The 23,968-nt window shown below is 39.2% G+C and overlaps 1 protein-coding gene across 1 annotated transcript in view; it reads left to right on the forward strand.

Annotated features, from left to right (window-relative positions):
• Positions 1 to 23,968, forward strand: part of PRDM1 (PR/SET domain 1) — a 115,831-nt gene that overhangs the window by 68,997 nt on the left and 22,866 nt on the right. The window contains exon 4 of the mRNA XM_084624793.1: positions 20,488 to 20,736. Within this exon, the coding sequence (XP_084480919.1) occupies positions 20,554 to 20,736 (183 nt within the window). The 5' untranslated portion in view covers positions 20,488 to 20,553. The remainder of the gene's footprint in view (positions 1 to 20,487; positions 20,737 to 23,968) is intronic.

A 23,968-nucleotide genomic window follows, 5' to 3' on the forward strand; every position in this document is an offset into this window, starting at 1 on the left:
CAACACTGTTTTCAGAGACAAACCAAATGGGCAATTTCCAGTTCCAGATTTGAGCGCCACAGTATTGCTGTGATGAGTACAGAAGCAAGGCCAAAGATGAAGAAATGGACCTTCTGTGTTCACCAATATTTTGTCAGGAAATTAATCCTATATGGAGTTGGGGGAGGGAGGGGAGGTTGCTTACATGTTTACAATGAAAAATACCAACAGCATTCTTGCTGTTTTTGTGTGCTTTTTAGTAAGCTTCAAGTATGAAATATTCTGATCAGAGAGTACCCTGATTGAGGCTTCATTTCAACTGAAATTTTAGTCTTTCCATAGTATGCCTACCTAAGTCTAGACTAGTGCTCAAAAACAGTTAACTCCATTTTCTAATAATTTAAAAGCAGCCATTGGCAGGTTATGTATAACAGATGCTGCTGCTACCTGAGGGCAGTGCTGGAGTACTGAGTGGTCAGAGTCATTCAAAAATTCAATTAACTGCAAAGATTTTAAGCTGAAAATGTAAAGCAGAGATTCAGTAACTATTTAATCTCACTACAGTATATTGCCAAACATGCATGTCAACAGCAGAGTTACTAACTGTAATTTATTTGAAAGCTTTGCATAGTGATAAACAAATTTTCTAAACACTAAGTGTAAATAAAGGAAAGAACAGTTACTTGTATTACCACAAAGGTTACCATCTTTTATGGAAAGATGGAGAAACTTATCAAATAGCCTCTATATAGAATTAAAAATATACTGTCCAGATTCTCAGACCCTGAAATCAGCAGAGCTATGCCAATTTATACCAGTCAAGGATCTGGCCCATGTAGGTTTTTTTTAAATGTAGTATTGCCTGAGTCTAGTTACATGTGTGAAGAACATGGAGGAGGAGGAGGAGGAGATAACGAAAGCCTGGTTGGGCTTGTCATTGCAGGGCTGGAAACTTTGATTCTCACTTTCCATCCAAAGACACTCACCTTGAAGTACTTTAACCTGAATGTGGATTACATTATTTATTTAAGAATTTAAACATTTTGTGGACCAAGGGCTAGACTTTTAAAGGCAAGGTGCCTAATAAATACTTCTAAAAATCTGGCCTCATATCCTTAGCTCATGTTAACTGGAGTAGCTTCAATAAAATCAACAGAACGAGGCTGATTTACCCCACCAGACAATCTGGACCTACAAATCTTGCTAAATTTGGTGCTGACTTTGTGTGACTTTCCTGAAGCTGAAACCTAACTTAAGTTAACTGCTATGTTAATTTTCAGTAGCCCCTGGTAAGGCCCTTTTACACTATAAATGAAACCAGGTCTCATTGTAGCTGCTATAAAAGGTCTGGAAAACAGTACTGTAGCCTGAGTATCTGAGCCCTTGACTGAACTAGGGAATTTTATCCATAGATGACAACAGGCACAGCTGAACCAGAACTGAAAGCAGTTTTATGTATACGTGTTTACAGGATCAAACCATGTTCAGCACCATTTCAGAAACAATGGTTGAGTCTTTCTTGGAGTAAGGTAAACTGGGTCTTCTAATGTCACACTCACTCAGATGCCACAAGCTTATGGCTGAACTAAGTGGAATTATAGCTGGGAGAAAAGCATGTTTTGGTCATGTCTACCCTTGCAGCTAAACTGTTTCCAGAAATGGTTTAGCTAAACCCATTGCTACTAATAATGTAGGGACTGGAGGGCTCAGGGGTTTTTACCACCATGTCAACCAGATCTGCTTAGAATAAGGCCTTGTCTCCATGAAAATTCTGTAGATTAAACTAAATCAGTTTAGATGAAGTTCAGAAACTGACTTGATCTAAATAAAAGTGTTCACACAAAGGGGTTACACCAATTTTAGTCAAATAAACCAATTTAAACCAATTTAGTTAATAAAAAAGTGTGCAGACAAAGGCTAAGCTCAACTAACACAAAACCACTAGAAGCTGCCAGAGATCTATCTCCACTAGTTTTCTCACCAGCACCAACACTGATTTAAATGAATTGGTATTAGCAACAATGGGAATTGTTTGGTAAAATTCTCTGATGTAAACACAACCAATGCGTGTGTCAGACACACATCCAATATATTGAATTAAATGCAGTTGAAAGACTTTCCAGCTTTAATTCACAAGGAAACTCTATTTTCTTTTTCTAAATACATGTGATGGCACCAGCAATCAAATTATAACAAAGACACCCCCCTTCTCAAATTAGGAGTGCAGTTGAGTTACATGGTACTTAATCTTAAACTCTGATTGTTAGTCTTTGTTATATGTTGTTCTGATTGTTAGTCTTAATAGGTATTGGCAGGACTGAACTATTTACATTAGGGAGTGCTTTCTAAAATAAGGAAAGTCCACAAGTCAACATATAGAAATCAAATGGCAAAATGATCTACTTTGCTTATATCTACGAAGCTACTTTTTTTCAGTAAGTCCCTAAAATGTTCTGTGGTTGGAGATTTATTTTTAAATCACTTTCTCTCCAAGTTAAGTCTGCCTACAGAAAACTTACCCCATGTGTTTTAAAAACCAAAAAGAAAAATATACCTGTTCAAAAGAATAATTTCAAACTATGTACCCCCTACCTGGGTAGGGAAACAAATGATCATCTGAAATTAGGCAAAAGTTTTCTTTTTCAGCAGAACAAAGTCACGGTGCCAACACTTAGTAATGCAACCCATCAACTGTTCTTATAGGTCATACTTTATTCTCTGTAGGAAAGCTTTGATGGGGGGGGGGGGGAGAGACACAAGCTCTTCAGAGCCCAATGACACGTGCCAAACACGTGGAAGGTAAATCCCCTAATTCAGTCTATTCTTCCAGCATTCCCTGGCAGGCAGCCAAGCTAAATATTTCTGCTGGATAAAAAATGCACTCTTGTATGCAGCATTCTCTTAATAGGGTGACTGTCTACTGTAGCAGAAGGGGCTTCTCCACAGGGAAAGCACCGCGAGAGCCGACATGTGTGTTCTCTTATCTATTTATTTATTTTATTAAAAAGGGTCTTTATGGGCTGATTGGATTAACTTAGTGAACCCTGGAGGAAGAGGAAAAAAACAAATTGGGAAACTGGTTTAGCGCCCCCACCTTTTTTGTCATCTTCTTTTGGGATTTCCTGGCTGGCTGCCACCTTGAGTCTGTTGAATGTTCTTTAGATAAATCAATTAAAAAGGCTTTAATATTTGGATGATTGGAACACAACATATGGACTGCTGATGCCGGTGTCATGTGGTACTTGCAGTTAATTGAAATGATTAATAGAGGTGTTAGTTTCTTTAAAACTAATTGAAGAAAAGAATATAATTGGAAGCATGGACTTTAATACTATTGTTGCTGAAGCATTTTTAATAAATGTGCCCCTTGAAGCTATTATGTTTTTGTAAAAAGTTACTAGATGCAGTGATTTGCAGAATATTCTGTGCTGTAAATTGGGTGAGGAGGGAGTACAGAGTTTTTATGTAAGTTTATCTGAAAAATTACTTTTTGGGGAGGAGGGGACAGGATTGTATTTCAGCAACCAGCATATACTCTGAGTTTGATATTCAGTTGTCTTTAGATCCTTGTACAGTGATTGGACTTAATAATGAGGTTGGTAAACCAGTTCACTTTACAGCATACACCACTGGGAAACCTAGCTCCAGAACCTAATCTGGATTCTCTTACTGCCCGTAAGGCTGGAGCCTCAGCTAATGTCCTTTAAAGTCAATGGAGCTGTGTCCTTTTACTCCAGCTGAGGATCTGACCCACTAGTGTCTAAGCACACCTCAAAGATAGCAAGTACAGACATTTAAGAGAAAATGCTAACAAGGCTGCATTAGTGCACAGGGCGTCCATGATTTGATTGATAACCACTGCTGCTGCCATCTTTTCCAGAAGGAGCCAGCTGTCTATACTGATGGCTGGAAAAATAGTGAATTTTACTGCCAGAAACAGACAAAACATGAGAGAAATTCAGATGATTAGCATGAAAGCATGCCCTCACTTAGGACTGATCTACATACAGATTTTGTACCAATTAAGCTATCTTAGTTAGGGGTGTGATTTTTACAAAAGTGGTTAAATCAGTTCAACCCCTAGTGTGTATACAGATATATCAGTAGAAAGGTGCTTTATATTGGTACAGCTCCTTGTGGAAGAAGAACCTTTACCCTGGAATAACTGCATCCACACTAGGGAAGTTGTATTGCTTTGAGGATACCAATATCATTTTGTGTTTAGACAAGTTCTACATGCCAGTTGGTTGTTTTTCCAGTTTTAAATACTTTCCTCTGTGTCTACTGTATTGATAATGACTGGTGAAACTCAACCTTCAGCTGAACCACCAAAGTAGTTTGTTAGTTTTAGACAAGCTTTTGAAGTTTGTTTTAATTCTCCCTTTCACTTTATATCCTGATCAAGAGAAAAAGAGATCCACAAAGTTTCCTTTCTCCAGCTCTCTCCACCTGCCTTGCCTCTTCCTCTTTCTATCAACCCATATCAAGCAGATCTCTTTGGCTTTTAACTCTTCCATCATAAGATTTAGTAATGTGGCTGGCAGGCATAAAACTAGCTCCCTTTACATCTTGCATTGTCCTAGAGTTCATTGTATCTGTTATGTATGTACCTATCTGTATATCTGTGGTAATACAGTAACATTCACATCAGCATTCTAGGTGCTTATCCTATAAATTAGGCCTGTGTGGTGATAGTCCATAGTGGATTCTGCAGTCTACCCTTTCCAAATTCCAGAAAGCTCTCTGCTTGTTCTCTTCCCCGTCCCCCACCCTCAAGTAATTATTTTGACTATTATGGGAAAATTTTAGCAAATGATGAATATTGCAGCATGCTGTAAAAGCAATTAGCCTTGGGTGAGTGTAGTTCTCCTAGGCCTCATCTAGATTAGATTTGGAAGGTGTTAACTAACATAGAGAGTTAACATATGATTGGTTTAACACATGTAAAAGGCATACTCCCTTGTCTACACTAGGTTGTTAACATGTGTGAGATAACACCTTCCAAATCCTAGTCTAGACCAGGCTTGATAGCCCATTTCACAAGTTGACCTACTTAACTGAGAGTGCTGAATTTTCAGATCTCACAAGCTTTGCCCTTGGTTTTGCTACCTGCCTTGTCCAAGAAGACAGAAGCTTCTTGGCTAACCAAGGATGGAGAGCCATCCTCTGATATTGCTGGATTGTAATCTGTTGATGGCCTTGAATAGGCATCAGAACGGAACTGGCAGCTAATGGATGATACAAAGCAGGGGTGCTCTGTGACTACCCTGCTGAGGAGGTGGACGAGCACAGATCTAACTAGAGATGGTCAGAGTGTGTGACACTCACATGAGGAGTGTAAAGGCAAGAACCAGCAAACATTCTGTCTGATCTGCTGGACCCCATAATAGGAAGGATAGGGCACAGTTACTACAGTGATGGGCAGTATAGAAAATATTTAGCTCTGGATTATTTAAAGAGTAAATTTATGACTTGAATAAAGGGGTATGGACATGTTTGAAGTTGTATAGTTAAGAAAGGAAGACAAGGCTTGAGGTGGGGTCTTCATCCAAAGAAAACCAAAGAAATTCAGATTTGGGAAAACACCTAAAGGTGTTTATCTTTATTTTCCTGGGGACTCAATGCATTGTTTTCTCCTTTGCCCTCCCTGTCTCCAATTGCTAAAGTAGGAGAAGCATATTAATCTAAAAAAAAAAAAATCACATTTTGGGTCAGAACTGTCCTCTTGGGAGGCACTTGCAGATCATCTTATTGTTTTTTTGCATTTGTGGTTCTGCTTATATTTGTGCGTCTACTTCAAGAGTCAAAAAGGTTATGTTAACCCAAAATAAATGAGAACAGAGAAGTTGTGGGGCAAATTTAGAATTAAAAAAAATACAGGACTGTTTTAATATTTCATACACTTCCCACACAGATTCTTAGTGATGCTTTGAAGGGAGCTTTCTGCACGTAAAGACTTGAGCTTGCCCAGAAGTTGTGTCCTGTTTTGTGTACAGATTTGACTGAAATGGATTGTGGAAAGGAAGTAGCCATCTTGTGGCGGTGAGCTAAGAGGGAAGGAAGAAATGAGGACTGGATGCTAGCTTTCCTTACTCCCAGTTGTTTGATTTGTGGGAAAATAATGTTGAGAATTTTGTAGGAGGAATTTCCTATCTCAGACTAAACTTCTGAAACTCATTTTAATTGATCATTTTAAGGGCAAAATTGGGCATTTTAGGACACTGGTTTACCAAAACAGATGTGTGCTACTGGATTTTCATTCATTTCAAGAAATATATTATCTTACTTTACTAACATGAGCACTTTGACTGCACCTCCTTCCTCTATGATCAGTTCAGGGACACTAATTTTTCTAAATATTACTGTTTTAGGTGTATTTTGGGAATCCTCTGGCTTGGACACAGAAGAAAAATTTTAAAATTCATATTTAAACATTTTTGGTTAAACAAGAAAGCAGAAATTAGTGCATGACTACACTTTATGACTATTAACTGAAGGTTGAATTACTAAGGCCTCAATTCTGCAATGTGATTCATGCAAGTTGGTGCTAATGCCCATGCTGAGCAATGGGGCTGTGCACGAGTCCACAATAGTCATTATAGGATTGTAAAGCTAAATTGCAAACTCCTTGGGGCAGAGAGCTTCATCTACTATATCTGTGTATAGAACCATGTGGTACTTTAGCATTAATTTAATCTAATTCTAGTGTGTTTAAGTGGAACTATAGAAAGAAGAATAGCAGCCTGAGGAAACTAGATTTGTCTATATACAAGTCCTTATATGTGATCTGTATATTCTGCTCATATTATCATTCACATAAAAAGAGAATTGTGGGTGTGGTGGTGGGGAAATAAACTGAAACATGCTATGTTGTAGACGGGGCTGGTAGCACCACCTATTAAGATTTCCAAGCACTTCCCATTGTAAGACCCTGCTTTCAGCTGTTTATAACTTTGTTAATATTCAACCATTTGGTCTGAAAGTTTCCATGCTCGGAGTCTGCCTCAAGCTGATGGGTTTGTGGTGGGAATATTTCAGCCAAACTGGTTCAATCATTTCTGAGAGCAAGGCTAAAGAAAAGCCCATTGTATCCATGCTTTGGAGCAGGTACTTGACAGGGAGGTGGCCATGGTGTCAGGGATGTGCCTTTTGACACCCCCCTGAAAATCCACCCAAATTTGGCCAAATTATATAAGTCTTTGAAAAATTGCAGTTCACTCATGCCCAGTAGCAACTTCTTAGATTTTAGCAGCAAAATTCCTCAAAGATTCTGTCTGCATCAGGTACAGTGTTCTTCAGCACAGTGCTGACCAGGACTTTCCCTGCAATTGCACCTCTGTGCTGATACGGACTATGTCGGGTCTGGGTCCGGGCACCTGAACAGAGAGCAAGGAGACTGTTCTGTCCTATCAGTAACTCTCACTAGGGCCGGGCAGTGTGGAAGAGGAGGAAGCTGCCTGATTCAAATGAAGAGGGGAAAAGGGGGGGGGGGGGAAATACATTAGGACAAGGAGACAGGGGGTTGGAGAGATGGAAATTGGGACTGGAGACTGGCAGGCACGGGGAGAGGGACCTGGGAGTTGGGAAGACACTGAGTTTGGGTGGGCATGGAGACTGGCACTGAGCACTGGGGACAGAAACTGGGACTGGGAGCCAGGAGGAGAACTCCAACTGGCTAGGCAAGGTGACTGAAACTAGGAGCTGGGGAGAGGGGGCACTGAAAGCTAGTAGTGGGGTGAGGAGGGGATCAGGGAAAGACTGAGATTGCATGAGGTGCCAGGGGAAACATGGACTGTCTGGGTGAGGAGACTGAGAACCAATGGAGCAGAGGAAAGGAGGTGAGGGAGAGGGAAGACAAATCTGAGAGAGAGCCAGGATGTGAGGGGGAAACTGGGACAGTCCAAACAAAGAGACTGAGGCAATGAGCTGAAAGGGAGGGATCACTGGGATTGAAGGAAGAGCCCCGGGAGGAAGATTGGGAGTCCAGAGGGATGTGGAACGTGAGTGGGGAGGACAGCTGAAGGTCAGCATGCAGCAGAGAAATTGATTAGATGAGGAGCCGGGGTGCAGAGGGGGGGACTTGGGAGTGGCCGGGCAAGAAGATAGGGGACAAGGAGCTTGTAGGTGAGGAAGGGGAAACTGGGAATGGTTGTCTGATTTGCTGAAGTGCTGAGCACTCACAGCTGTTAATGGAGTGAGTGGGAGCTGTGCTTTGAACATATGAAGTGTTACATATTGCTAAGTACTCTGAAAAATCAGGTTTTAGGCATCTCAGATTGGGCACCCAAAGTTAGTGGATACTTTTGACCTTAATCTCTGTATCCTTGCTCAATTAATAATTAATAATATTCCCTCATTTCACAGGTATGTTGGGAAAATAAATTCATTGATGTTTTTGATGCACTCAACCACAGTAGTGACGAGTGTCATAAAAAAGCTCAGAAGGAAATTTATAATTATATCTTCATAGCATGGTTTGAATAGTGTGCAGTTAAATAAGGCCACACACTGAGCTACAAGGAGAAAATGAAATATTGAAGAGCTGCTGATTAATTGAGCACTATCATATACATATATGCAAAGAATTAAGATTACACATGCAGCTGTATATCTGGCATTTCCTAACTTTTGAGTGCTTAGCAACCTTAATGTCTTTTTTAATGTAGTTTTTTGTGTAATATTATTATATAACATGGCTTTTTATATTAGGCTATTGTTTTACAAATCTGATGGCTCATTACAAGTCTTTATAGAACATTGACTCAAGGCAAGAATGTGGAAGAAGTAGAAAAATTAACTGCTGGAAGTTGAAACTTTCCCTGTGTTTGTGCAATGTGCTCTATTTTGAAACCTTTTGAAATCACATTTGTTGTCTGTCTGCTCAGAAAAATACCTTTGTGCAAATATTGTTGACTTCCAGTGGAAATTAAATCAGTGAAGTAGAGAAATATACCTACCGAATTAGAAGCTCATTGCACAGTTGCTGCAATGAGTGTAGTAATAAATCCTTTATAAAAGAACTTTAGCTTTCTGTTCTTTTAAATTTTTTTTATCTCAGTTGTTGCTGTAGTTTTAAATAATTGGTGAGATTGCATCTTAAAAGATAACTACTTCATTCAGTTTATATAAAATTGGAGTTGAGAAAATGTCACATAACAGACCACTTATTCAATTCTGGTCTTTCTTTCTGCTCATGAATTCTCCTTGAGCAGATTAGTTTTCACACATTTATTCAAAAATTTAGCTAAATAACTTTAACAATAATTAATTTGGTCTGCTGGTATTTGTGAACAGTTTGTTGCATATATTAAAAATCTGAACTGTGTTAGTTAGTTTTGGTTGGACACACTGATATGTTGTTTCTGTTCCCTGATTGCATTAGTGTCACTTCTAGAATTTTGTTTTAATTCAAATACACATTTACCAATTCAAGATTTGTTCTGGGCAAATATTCTCCATGAGCCTGATCCAGAACCCAAGGAAATCAGAGGAGGGGTTTTCATCAATTTCACTGGGCATCAGTCACTAGTTGATGTTTTTGTGACATTCCTGATAGTCAACTCATCCAACTAAAGTATTAGTGGAAAGTGAATGGAAAGCAGGTGCAAACCCAGCACAACAATTTTTGAGGCATTAGCCATCAGTTCTGAGCCATAGGTCAACAGGTGGGGAAAAGGACAGCTACTCAAACTGCAACCCATATTTTACATCTCACATTATATTCTTTGGGCCACCGGATAGTTCAAATACAGGAAAAAATTATAAGTAGCATATGTGTATTAGTGTGCATTATAGTCAAGCAACTGTACACTAATATATCAATGAAAACAATAGTATGAGACAATTGAGCCAACAAAGGCATTTTTAAGCTCTAAGTTCAGAGTAGATATTTTAAAGTATGGAATAAAACCTATTGTTCATATAAAACAATGGGGGCAATTAGGTGCCAAAAGGGTATTGTGCAATGTTTTAATTTACCTTCATTTGAAACCCTCTTGCATATCTTAAAACATGACAATCAGAATTATCAGGCCACCGGGATGAGAGGAGTTTGTTTTGTTAATTGCTCTTGCTAAGCCTAAATACTGCATGGGGTGGAGTAGATGTGAAGGGGAGGAAATTCTAAAGTCCTAAGAGCTGTTTTAGGGAGAGCTAGATGAGAATGCGTGTGCAAGAGTGTGAGCGCGAGTGTGGTGTGTATGTGGGTGTGCATGTGAGTGAGTGACAGACATTCCATAGGGACTAAAATCCTGGGATGTACAAATTGGAGACTGGGAACCTGTTCTAGGTAGATACATGGAGGTACTGCTAAACAAGGAAATGTGCTGTATTTGTCTTTGTGCGTTAACTAATAGCGTGTAGCATTATGACTACCTATTTTAATGTTAGTTTCTTAGTTTCATGATTAGTTTCGGGTTAGGCCTGTTAAATGATGTGCTGTGATATTAACCCTTGATATTCCTGAGTTGTTGGGATTAGCTTGATTTATATAAAAAGAAAAGGAGTACTTGTGGCACCTTAGAGACTAACCAATTTATTTGAGCATGAGCTTTCGTGAGCTACAGCTCACTTCATCGGATGTAGCTATTGATCTATACTGGCATTACATATTTCCTTTAACCATTTTTCCTTATCACCGTTACTGTAGCAAAGAGACACTTCATTAAATAATTGTAATTATTTAGAATGAGTATAATGAAAAGTAACTTCCAAAAAGTCTGTAGTGCTTGATATTGTATTGATTAGTTTGAATGTCATGTATTACACTGGTAGAGGAGTTCTGAAGTATGCTTGAATAGTATTGTAGGACTACATTTTCCCTTGGGACCTTGTCTGATAAGGCTGTCCCAGTGAGCAAAACTGTAAGTAAACTATTATATAACAATTATATGTTGTTCTTAGGGTATGTTATCATACTTGTTTGCTGCCAGGCGGCATTATTGGGTGAAGGGAGGAGACTAGAACAGCAGAGGAGTCACACACTTGTTTTGTTTAATCATAATGTATGCTTTTAATAAACTCCTTAAGTGACATGAATTCAATGACAGGTTTCAGAGTAACAGCCGTGTTAGTATGTATTCGCAAAAAGAAAAGGAGTACTTGTGGCACCTTAGAGACTAACCAATTTATTTGAGCATGAGCTTTCGTGAGCTAACAATAAATTGGTTAGTCTCTAAGGTGCCACAAGTACTCCTTTTCTTTTTATGAATTCAATGGTATTCTAATAATACAGGAGAAGAAAATGCTACTGTTGCAGCTAAGACAGCTTAGTGGTTGGGTGGCTGGAGTAGGTTTGGAACGCAGAGGCTTTTCTTTGCTTGCTGGAGATACTGGTGGGCAAATGTGTTTACTTTTCCTTCTATTTATACTAGTTAATGTGTTGCATCAGATAAATCTATTTCCTGAGTCCATCTTTCAGCTTGCTCCCCTTCCCTCCGTGGTTGACAAATGGCTTGTGTTTGACACAGTTTTATCAGTTGAGCCCCTGCTGGGTGCTGCATGCCTGCCTGTTTATGCTTACCATGAAAAGTGAATTATCTGTAATATTTTGTTTCCATTCTTGCAGTTGGCAGGCCCCTAGTGTAAGGACTGATTTAGTCTCCATAAGAAGAGTCTGTCATCTTTCTTTGCAAAGCCCAATTGTTATTGTACAGGGCAACAAAAGATTGAGAGCTTTCTGTATTGCAATATGCTGCTGTCCCCCTTTATAGTGGGGTGTTTTGTTTTTTTGTTACAGTTACATATGCTAAAATGAAAAACTGAGTGGACTTTTGCAATATCTTAAACTGCAATCTCAAAGGCTTTGTTTGTTTAGGATGACATAAATTATTTTGTAGGGGGCCTCTGATATGTTTTGAACTAGGTATAAGATTACAAGCAAAAGGGAAAGCATCAGCATCTTAAAAGTAGAAGTTGCCTAAGGAAGGGCTGTCAGGAGAGGGACTCTACTGACTTATTTCAAGTTGGCTCCAAATGCTTTAGGAATTAATTAATATTAATGGAGTAGCTGTTTCCTGCATTCAGCTGATACAATCCACACTCTAGGTTTTGTTTTGTTTTGTAAAGGATAACCTAGATTCCAGTTTTAACACTTATTCACATTAATACAAGGACGATAAGCTAAAGTTAAACAGACAGAGACCCCTGAGTTTGTGAGGTCAGCCTCTAAGAGTTCTGGAATTTAGTGTTATATTTTACCTATAGAGTGTGGAAAATCTTGAGTGAGGCCTTCAGGGCAAAAAGAAAAGGAGTACTTGTGGCACCTTAGAGACTAACCAATTTATTTGAGCATAAGCTTTCGTGAAGGGCAGTTTGTGAAGAGGTAGGAGAGAGGATCTGCTAGATATTTTACCAGATGAAATTGTTGTGGGGTAGAAACCAGCTCTGTGTGGGTGAGTGAAAGATCATTATCAAAATGATTTTAAGGGATGCTGACCTTGAATGTTCTAAAGACAGAAATAATATTGCCAACTTCGAGTGTTCAAAAACCATGTCAGGGGCTAAAAGAACTCCTGAGATTGGCTGAAAAGTCTTAAGGGTTGGTTTTGTTATGTTTTGTTTTTATGTGGGGGTCTTTCAACATTCTTCTTTGAGTCATTAGCATTCACATTTTCAAACTTTGCTCTGCCACAGGAGGGCTAGAAGCATACTTAAAGAAATCTAAGAGTCTCGTGTAATAACATGATATGGGGCTTTAAGCAAAATGCCAAATATCATGAGACTCATGATTAAATTGTGAGAGTTGGCAACACTGTGAAAGGACCTTTCTGATCATAGTCCGACTTCCTGCAGAATGCAGGACGTAGATTTTATTCAGTCATTCCTGCATCTAGTCCAACAAGAACATCTCCCTTTTTTTTTTTTTTTGAAACTTAGACAGGAGTTGTACCATCTATTTCAGAGGAAAAGAATAGTCTAGGCAAGGCATTGTCTGGTAATGACAACAAAATAAGCAAGATAGTAGATACAAAGAGCATCTCTGAAGCCCACATAAATACCCACAAGTTTGGCAGCTAAGATTGATATGGTGATTTGAATTGTCAGTGTGCGTCTGCTCCGTTTGTTGAGCCTAATGAAAAGTAGAGTTTAATCATGGGTGTGCCAAATTGAGCATGATTAGCTGTTATTGCAGATTAGTGCATTGTCTGGAGCTTCAGAATTATTGATCTGGGTGCTGTGTTCTGATGTTTTCCTTGCCCTCTACACTAACCCTCCTCAGTGTTTAGAGGAGGGGAAGAGGAGGAGGAAAGAGGTCCAGATGGGAAGAAAACAGGTCCTGAAAAGACCACATAGGAACTAGGTCAGGTACTCTGGAGATTAAAGAAGCATGCTTCATCCCTGTGTGCAGGAGGCAGGGGCAAGTAGCATACAATTACGAGGAATTAGAACAGCAACAAGTAGTGCAGATTTATCGGCTTTAATTGTCTATTGTCAGGACAGAGCCCTTGTAGATCAGGCCGCAGCCAATGCCTTAATACCTCTAATGGACTCTCTATTGTGGGATTATCTCTCTTAAGGACAATGTCTTTCTTTAAAACTAGTGCTTGTTTTTTTAAAAAAAACATAGCTTCAGCCCTTGGTTTTTCTCTTTGATTCGTTGCATTCTGCAGGAAATAGCTGAGAGCCTCGTGTTGCTGTTCTGTCAGCAGCAGTATTCCTTTAGGGGAACTGAGAGATACCTATTGAACATTAACCCCCTTGTTCCACTTACTTCGAAGAGTCCCATCAGGAAACAATAGCCTGTTGATAAAGAGCAGATAAGCAAGGACACATGGCTTAAGAGTCTCTCTGCTCTCTCTATTCTAAAAGCTTTCCTGGGTTTTGCAAAGTAAACATTACAACATTTAAAGAAGGATAAGGTGTCAACTATTTGTTGTGTTTAATACAAGATGAATTCTTCTTCCCTCCCCACCCTGCACACATCAAGTACACAAGAATGAATAGACTGTCACTTTACCACTGTTGGATATGAAGAGGCAACTATATGCTTTATAGTGAATAGCAAGTGCAAGTCCATCTTTTTCAGAGCCCTAGTTGCCATTCAATTTTTAGCATATAGTTGCAACTTCAGATCCCTTCAGCCATAAATGAGTTTATTTCTACTTTAAGCTCCTTTACGGTGTGTATTTTTTGTTTTGTTAACCTGTTTTGAAACATACTCTGTGGGCCAGATCCACAGCTGTATAAACTAGCATAGCTCTATTCACTGCAAGAAGAATGGATCTGGCTTTTTTTCTCTAATGTGTCTGTCCCCACAGTATCTAGCTGCCTACGCACTAGTTTAAATAAAAGCAAAATTGAGCAGGAAGGAAAACTAGGGTCTGTCACACTGGTTCAAGTCACTCTTTCTTACTTACTTACTGGGAGCGGTGTGGGATGGATCCTGAAAAAAATCATAAGCTTAACGTTAGGAAAAAAGCCTTGCTGGGTTTAGCATATGCCTTATGCCTACTCTCCCAAGACAGTCATCCCCCAGTATATGTGCTCCCTCTGAGAAGCTCCCACATGTATGATGCCTCCTCTGTGATACATCTTCCCTCCCTTATGGGATATGGAGGTAGGTCCTTTCATTCAGTCCTTTTTCTCCTCCTTCTCTCCCTCACCACCCAGAATTCTATTTCCCTCTACCCACCCTAAAACTAAAAGAGATGTCATATGGCATGGTCTCTCCTGAGATTTCTTCCCCAACACCCTCACCCTAGTCTGCGGAAGGGAAAACTAGAGAGGGGGATAGTCTCTTCCAGCCCATCTTCTTGCCCTTCCAGTGCACCCACATCAGATAGACACAAGGGGTTGCCTTTCACAGCTAATTCTTTCCCTCCACTAGGAAAGAGATGTACAAAAGTAGCCCCATTCAGGCTGATCTTTCCTCCACTGAAGGTCCCTGAGGCATTGATTCTGGCTTTTTTCTGCTTCAAGAGAGAGACCTTTTCCCATAAGTGGTTGATGAGAATTGTTTTGACTTGATCCTAAGTAATCTCGCAATATCTGGTTTTAATAAAGCCCAAGTGAGAACAAAAAATAATAAAATATTTTAATTTTTTTAAGGGGGATTTTTAAAAACAGGTGGAAGAACACTGAAATAAAGAGAGATTCAATCTTGCACCAAGCTACAACTGAGAGCATACCCAATAGTGCTTCTCTATTGCACTGCAGAGTCAGAAATAAAGGAGAAGGAATTTGGAAGCCTTACAAGGTAATGACCAAGGTGCTCTGTAATTAAAGGCCATCCCTGAAAGCTGTATATATTAATTCAAAAGCCTCCCAGCTACAATACACACCACCCTAAACTTCCTGGCAAAAACACTCCATGTAGATTTAAATTAAATTTAATTTATCTCCTTGTAGGCAGCATCACACTGAAGTAGTCTAGGACATAGAAAGAGCCTCTTTTAGATCCTATTTAAAGCCTATAAGTGTGCTTCTGCAAGGTCAGGACAGTATGCAGTGTGAGCACCAGGTTTTAATGTTAACGACTGCAAATTTCACTGCATGGTGACCAATTCTCTTTTCTTTGTATCAGCTTCTGGTCAGGTTTTCAAAAATGCAGGTAAAACTGAGTGGGAAAACTAAGAGGAACAGCAACTTGAATATAGAAAAAATCCTTCTTTGGGCCTTACTTCTGAAGTGATTACTAAGAAAGGTGTAGTGGTCCAAAGACCTCAGTTATTTTCTTCAGAGTAATGGCCACAGTTGGTCACCAAATGTTTACTGGTGTGAAGATGTCTATATACAGGAAGTGGGAAATGGGGTTGGGTCTGATTATTACTATTGATGTGGTCAATCTGCCCCTGACCTTGTTTGGGTAAGGAAGGGGAAGATGTGAAAATGAGACTGTGCTTTAATCTCTTGTGTGCATTATTATCTCCCCTCCAACTTCCTAAAGAAGTTTATTCCACTGGAGCCAGCTTCTCAGACTCATTCTCCCCTCCCTCCTTCTTTCCTCTACACTTACACAATCTCACAGGCATAGAGAAAATAACGCAGCAGCTGAAGCTGAGTAGCATCAGTTTGTTGTTGAGCTGAAGTGGTGATAGCATCAAAGGAAATGGATGGGGATTTCTGAGATCAGAGCTGTTAGGGCCATTCATGATTTGTTGCCAGGCTGAGAGAGGCTGCAAGAGAGATCTGCCTGAGAAATGCTGATTAATAAGGTAATTGAGGTTTTCTATGAGCGAGAGGGGGGAAAAATGAAAATATGACTAAAAATGTTCTTTTTGAAATGAACATTTTGAGATTGCAAATTCCAGACAATAGCAGCAGCTACTGCTATGAACGATTTCTATACAAAAGCAGCAAACTGCCAGTCGAATAAGATGTCTTTTTATGTGTCTCTGTAGGGAGGAAGGTCAGAAGGTCAGTGTCTATTTTTTTTTTCATGGTAAAGTTTCCTCATGCTTGCTACTTTAATACAGAATCTTTACTGTTCGTCTTTATGTCCATCTCTGCTTTCCTTAACATGAGAAGCTTATTTAGTTTTATTCCCAATCATTAGAACAAGACCTACATGAAAGTGAAATCCCATCTCCTAAACTACTGTAGTTCTGCTCTCAGGCCTTTCTTAGCTCTGCTAAAACACCTGGAGCTAATTTCAGGGTTGCTTTGCTGAGTGCCACAAAACTATTTGAAGTGCGTACGCTCCATAAATTCCAGCCTGCTCCATCATCTCTGAAGATGGATTAAAACTGAGTTGGATTGGTGGCATCCTCCTATCATCCAAATAAATATTTGGTTTGATTCAAACAATCTTCTTCCTCTTCCTCACTGAAAAAGTAGCCTCATTTCCTTGAGGCAGACTTACCTGTCCCCGGTTTTCTTTTACTTTAAGTTGATCAGCCCTTGAATTGTGTGTGGGTTACCTTGTAACACACAGGGTTTTTTTTTTTTTATGCTGATAAGGAAGTGAAAACACTGAAACATCTGCATCTCAGAGTGAGACTATTTTGTGTGCGTGTGTGTGCGTGTGCAAAAGAACCACTTCAGTATGACTACATTGTTTTTCTGCTCTATGTGGTGTGACTCAGCATCAGTTAATTAACCCAATCAAGTAGGCCGGATTTCTCTTCTTCCTGTTTCAGAGCTTTCCTAGACCTCATTTTGGATGTGCCTTGGTTATACCCTATATATCCAATTACATTTATACCCATCAGCACCAGTGCCCTTGCCACTTTCTTGTGGAATTACACACTGGTAGCAGTTAAGCCAGGACACTCGCTCACAGCAGTTGCCCTACTTACATCCAGTGGCATGAGCCCTTCTGCATTAGAACATGCGGAAGGTCTTTACACAGATATACTATTCTCAGCATTGCAAAACCTAGAGAGGCAAATAATCCTTTCCACCCTTCTTTTTATCAGCAGGAATGGGGTGGGGTGAGGGTGAGAGGGAGGTGTGTACACACTTGAGAGAGCTAGCCATGTGATTTCACAAAACAGTATTTTTCTGAAAAGAAATATGAAACATCCGCATAGGCCTAAACATATAAATGTGTGTTTGTGGGGGGAGGGGGAAGTAAAACATGCTGCATCCTTAGTAAGAGGAAAGACATTATAAATATGTCTGCAGATGTGAGGCAAGAAGGAAAAGTAGGAGACTTGCCCTTCAGTGAGCCAACTGGTGTTTGTAATAGGGTGGCTGACTATAAATGGAATTGTGCATCATTGTTTCTCCAATCTGGAGGATTCCTCACTGAAGAGACAGGACCACTTGAAGGAAGTAAGGCATCTGGTTGTTTTGTAATGAGAAGCAGGAATGCTCTTAATAATAAACAAACAGGACATTGTATGCCATCATCACAGGATGTCCTTCCTTCAGTCACACATTGACTTGGAGAGAAGGAAAAAATTGACGAGGGCTCAGGGCCCACTAATGACTATACCAATCCTTCTTCCACTAGCAGCGCACTCCCATTGAATACTGTCTCATACAAGCTTAATGCTGACTCTTTTTTTTTTTTTTACATATTGTACTTAAAATTTGGTGCATGAATGTTTTTTTTACTATGTGTTGTTTTGTAGGTATTTAATAAGCTTCCCCATTTATTACTTAGGGTGGAGGAAGCCACTATCTTTTTTTAAATTGATGTATTTTTCCTAACTTCCTTACTAAATATCAGTGTAAACAGATTTAAACGTAGAATTAACTTGTAGCCCTCACGTTTTGTAAGAAATCATTTAAATTCCGAGACTCCTGAATTGTATCAAATAAAATACCATAGTTGTTTAGATTTGTTTGTTGGAAGCTTTAAATGATATTTTTATATTCTCTAACCTGGAAACGACTTTTTAATTGTTAGTTTTATGGCACCTCTTTTTTTTAATTAATGGGAAAATTAGCTGTGTCCTTCAGACCTCACAGTTCAAAATAGTGGGGTAAATTTCTAGTAGACACTCAACGAGACAGCCATAATAATACGAAAGTCATATGTGTGCTTCATGTGGAAGTAAGGCTGGCTCCAGGGGAATGCTTATATCCATATGTAGTAAGAGGAAAAACTCTGTGAAATGTTGTCAGAAAGAAAAAAATTCCCCTTGGCTAATCTCCATATGAGTTACAGGTATAGCCCCACCCCCTGCTTTTGGCAGCCATGACTGTGAGTAAATCAAATGAGTGGCTGAAACAGGGAGGGGAAAGGAACAGGCTGCTTAGTTAACACAGAGACTGAAAGTATTGTAACACTCAGCCCTCCAGTGTTTGAGAGGCAAAAGCAGTAAGTGCAGCAGCACCTGTCTGACAGAGAGAGAGAGAGGCACAAGCAAAAGGAGTTAACTCTCTAGGTGTGAGTCAGTCTTACTCTAACATACCCAGTGGAAGGAAGAAGAAATGTTTACTCGGTAGATATGAGCGAGACTTATCTTAAACGTGGAGCTTCTGTTTGGAAACATTTGTGGACTCTACCTTGGTAAGGAACTTGATTCCTTTTTCCCCCCCTGGATCTATTATTGACATTTTAGTGCTGTGTTAATCAATATACTAATCTAAACACTTAGAATAAATAGCAAATGTTTCTTGTTAGCCTTTTCTGCGTTGATTTGGAAGACCTAGGTATTAACCCTTTCACTTCTAGATGTAACTGTCAGTTCACTGGAGTTTCAATATTAGTCTTTATTTTCATCTTGATATTCACAGTCAGTAAATATTTAGCTGATGATTTGATTTGGCTATAAATTAGACCAAAATGTAAAGAACCAGTTTCTTCCACCCTATAAAGCTAGTGGGAGGCATTATTGTAAATATATGTCAAAAATTAAATGTTGTGATGCAGCATAAATGAGGTAAACTTTGTGTAGAATGTTTTTTTAAATGGATCTACATTATCCAGAAAGAAAGTCTTGGTGTGGTTACTGGATGTTTTATTTTAACTAGGAGTCAGAGATTGACAGAGATAAGTTCTCTATCCTTTTCCCCCCAAAATGTTTCTTTTTATCTTGTAATCTATTTTTTCATTTTTGGGTTGGGAGAGGGAGGTAGAGGAGTGAACGGAGGAAATTCCATAATGGTTGAATATTTTTAAAGGAAAAATGAGTTTTTGATCCTGGATTTGAAAACCATTTACAACTACCAGTTTAAACAGCAACTGCATTCTTTGGTTCTACTTTATCTTACAGAAAGATGATGTTGTAATACCAATCTGACAATTTGGTATTGTATCTGTCCTAAATAGAAATAGGCAGTCAAAGACTTGATGGAATTTTCTCACAAGGATTCTATCTAGTGCCTTAAGCATATAATTCTGTAAGATGTCATCAAGACAAAGAAACATAAGGATTTTTTTTTTCTTTTTCGTTTTGGTCCAAGTGAATGTATTCCAGTAACTTGTGAAAAGCTTTTGCTGCAATGCTGCAACGCTGTTGGCAGGATGTCGGCTTTTTCAGCCTTCCACGCCAAAGGATAAGAGGACGTCAGAAGGGAGCCAGGTTGTTTTGAGAGTTGTTTGTGTGTTGGAAGCCGGTGGGAAAGTTCAGGCTCCTCCATTTGGAAAAGGCTAGGCTGGGTTCCGCTCTTCCAACATGCGCTTTCCATTTTTAGCTTCACTCAGACGCAGACAGCAGCTCCTTCCTCTTCCTCTCCTTGTTTGTGACACTTTTTCTGAGGCAGCTTTTCCACAGGCACTGAGTGGTCTTGCGGCCATGACCCCAGATATTCTTGGGCACAGTACTGGCCTTGCAGAATTTCTTCTGTGAGGTGTTAAGAAAAGGATCTGAGAAAAGTAATGCAGATGCTGATCTTAGGGATTTCCCCCCATTCTTTTGGTTCCCTTATTATTATTAATTATTATTAATAATTATTATTATTACCAAGGCTGGCATTTTAAGATATTGCTTCAGTAAAGGCAACATAGTTTTATGCTGCCTTTTTTTTTTTTTGGCTATTACTCAACTGTACCAACCGTACTGCATACTCTTTTAAAGTGCCACAGACTGCTGTGTTAGTCACACTGTCTCAAAGGAAACCACAGAAACTGAAGGACAATGAGGATTAAAAGATTTTTTTTTTCTTCTTTTCCAGGCTGCCACACAGTGTAGCTTGGACGTTGTGAGTTTCCAAACGCTGGTGAAAGGGACGGAGTGGGCAATGAAAATGGACATGGAGGATGCTGACATGACTCTGTGGACAGAGGCTGATTTTGAAGAGAAGTGTACATACATTGTAAATGATCACCCCTGGGATCCCAGCGATGATGGAAGCACCATAACTCAGGCGGAGGCGTCCTTGCCAAGGAACTTGACTTTCAAATATACATTGAACTGCAAAGAGGTAAGCAGCCATCTGTTGGGGAAGGCTGGATCCCAACAGCCGAATCACAGTGCTTTGGAAAGTGACCAGTTCATTATGCTTCCGCACGCTAACCACCTTAAAAAATGCCACTGGCATTTTAGACAAATCCTTATAATTCTTTAAGGAACTGTAAACAAATAATCCATCACTTAACACTTCCATGGCTAAGTCACACATCCCTAAAATTGGTTCTGTACCAATTAGCAAACAGTTAAATCTTCAGGCAACTGCATAAGCACGTTTAAAGTGTGGGTTGTGTCCCAGTTTCTAGGCTGCTGTCGGCCAGTCCATTCATTGCCTCTGGCCTAGAGATTAAAGTGCCTCAGTTGTACAATAGCTTTGAAAAGGAAAAAAATATAATTCCTGGAAATGTGTTTAATCATTTTTCTCTTCTTTTATGAAATTGCTTTATTCTTTTAATGAACTTGCTTTATTTGCAACTTCCTAAATTCTCAAAACTCTGGCCTACCTATTAAGAAATGTTGGTAAAATTATTGCAATACTGTGCTGTGTCTGCATGCCTTAAATTAACTATTGTTTATCTGGGGCAGTACTTTTACTTGTAGCTAGACATGCAAGTATCCTTATCTCTGAAGTGGGTACATTCTTTGTTGTTGTTGTTGTTTCAGAAGGGCTGGGAAAAAATGAGCCTGGATGAGCAATTGGTCGTGTGTTTACTCCGTATATACTAGCTATTATCGCTAGGTGTGATGTTCAACAGCATAATAATCCTAGGGACAACCCTTAATTTCTCCTTGTCCTGCGACTTGTGGTGGAGCAGCTATTACCTGTGTTACTACTATGGCTAAATATACTGACCACAGAGCTAAAAAGGGATGTAAATTCATTCTTGTCTAACTATCAAACGTGTCCTCCCAAAACAAGTATCATGGAAATGCATTTGCTTGTTTAATCCTGTGTCTAGAAATAGGGCCAGATCCTCAACTGAAATAAACTGATGCAGCAGAATTTGGCCCTACAGGGCAGGCTAGAATGCATAGTGGTTTGGCAAGAGGTTAAGGCTAAACATCAAGTGGGAGGGAAAAAGGTATCCTCTAGAAATCTGAAGGGGAAAAGGAAGCTTAAAACCAAAAAAGCCAAAAATTGCTCCTTGTTTGTGGGGTTTTTTGGTTTTTTTTTTTTTTTTAGTTAAATATTTTTGTGGTTTGGGAGATGAAGCTGTAACTCTGTGATTAACACATTTCCATATTCATTCTGGGTTGCTGACATGAATATGCAGTTTGGGATCGTTCTGAGTTTTAATTTTTTTTTTAAGTTGTTGAAAAGTTTTTCCAATTCTTTCTTATAAAATATGTCCAACTGGGATCCTTTTACTACAGGGAGTCTGAATACAGAACATCCTTTCTTTGTTTACCAAAGTTCCCCATTGTACTTGGCTTGTGCTGAGCGGCACATAGAGTAAGAAACAAAAGGAACTTTTGATTCCTCTCGTTTTATTCCATAGCTCTGAATGAAAGAGCCAATCTGATTATCGCCTTCTATTGAAGCTATAGTACTTCATTTGTAGGCTTGCGATCCACTAGTCACTTGTCAACGTAGTGAAATAGTTTGCAGATCGCGTCGGTCACTTTCATCATAGTACCTCTTATTAATTTGGCTCTAAACATTTCTTTTTCCGATTGATTTTAAGGTTTTGTTTTGCTCTTCTGCCCTCAATTTTAGTAACCTGGTTTTTGTGCATAAGTGTTTGAAGGATCAGACCCTTATAGAGGGAGTGAGAAGGGAAGATAAAGGGAGCTTGATTCTGATCTTACCCCGGGTGCCACATCAGTGTAACTCTAATGACTCTAAAAGTTATTCCTGAATTGCAAAGGGTGGAGGTACAAATTGGGCTCTGTGTGTGTGTACGCGCGTGCATGTGAATATGGATCTATGGATTTTGTGAGTGAGTTGTCTTCACTGTAAACTTTGGGAAAAGATTGCATATTTATCTTGAGGAAGGATGTGAGCACTGAGCCAATTTATTGACAAAACCATACAGTACATGGTTTATGAAATATTAAAGCTCTCATAATCAGATCTGTATTTTGTAACATATGTCCTAAGGGACTAGGAATACGACAGTGTTGTATGTGCAGACTTGGGTGGCTTTGTTTGTTTGTTTGGGTTGTTTGGTTAGTTTATTTGCAGGGGGGGAAGGCTTTTTTTTGCGGGTTATTTTTCCTTTTCATGCATCCCTTAAAGACTTTTATTGAAATGTCAAGAGATTCCATGACACATCATACTTCTGTTTATTCTTGGACCTTGCCCCCGGGATTTTTTTTTTTTTTTTTGAAGGACACGTTTTTCACTAGGAACTCATTATATACGTCAGTATCTTTTTAAAATGAATTGTTTCTGCTCTTAACATTTGGAGTTGTTAGATTTACATGAAGACAGCTGTATATTTTTATGTGGCAGTTAGCTCTTTTCTCCACTTCAGCAATTAATGAAGACTAAAGTGATATACTTTGCAATATTACATGTGACTAATCTTTTTAAGATAACAATTTTAAAACAACGCAGAGTCCTTGTGGCACCTTAGAGACTAACAAATTTATTGAGGCATAAGCTTTCGTGGGCTAGAACCCACATCATCAGATGCATGGAGTGGAAAATACAGGAGCAGATATAAATACATGAAAAGATGTGAGTTGTAGCCAACAAAAGCTTATGCCCAGATAAATTTGTTAGTCTCTAAGGTGCCACAAGGACGCCTCGTTTTTGCTGATACAGACTAACACAGCTACCACTCTGAAATTTTAAAACAGTTTTTCAGGAAATTTCCTTCTGCTTCAATCTTAACACACTCCCTCCACCCCCGCACTTCTTAGTATAAAATATCAGTTAGAAGTTTGGGACCATCAACACACCATTTATCCTGTTGTTTTTACTGAATCTGGAAAAGGATAAATTATGAGGAGTTTACAGAATCCATTACCAGTAGCATAAGGTCCTTAATGCAGTACTTTCTATAATAAGGCTACTCTTCAAAGGGATGAGTACTGGATTCCGAGCTGTTTTGACCAAGTCTATTATAAACTGCTTTAAATATACACCTCACTAACCTCACGCACTTGCCCTTTTACAGATAATTCACCGAAGCTGTGTTTTATTTCTATCTTAGATAATTAAGGAGGATATAACCAGAAAGCATTTCCTCTCACTTTACCACTTTTAAAAAATAAATCGCAAGCTGCAGGTCTTGGTT

Source organism: Lepidochelys olivacea (assembly GCF_965140295.1).
Source record: "Lepidochelys olivacea isolate rLepOli2 genome assembly, chromosome: 3".
NCBI lineage: Eukaryota > Metazoa > Chordata > Testudines > Cheloniidae > Lepidochelys > Lepidochelys olivacea.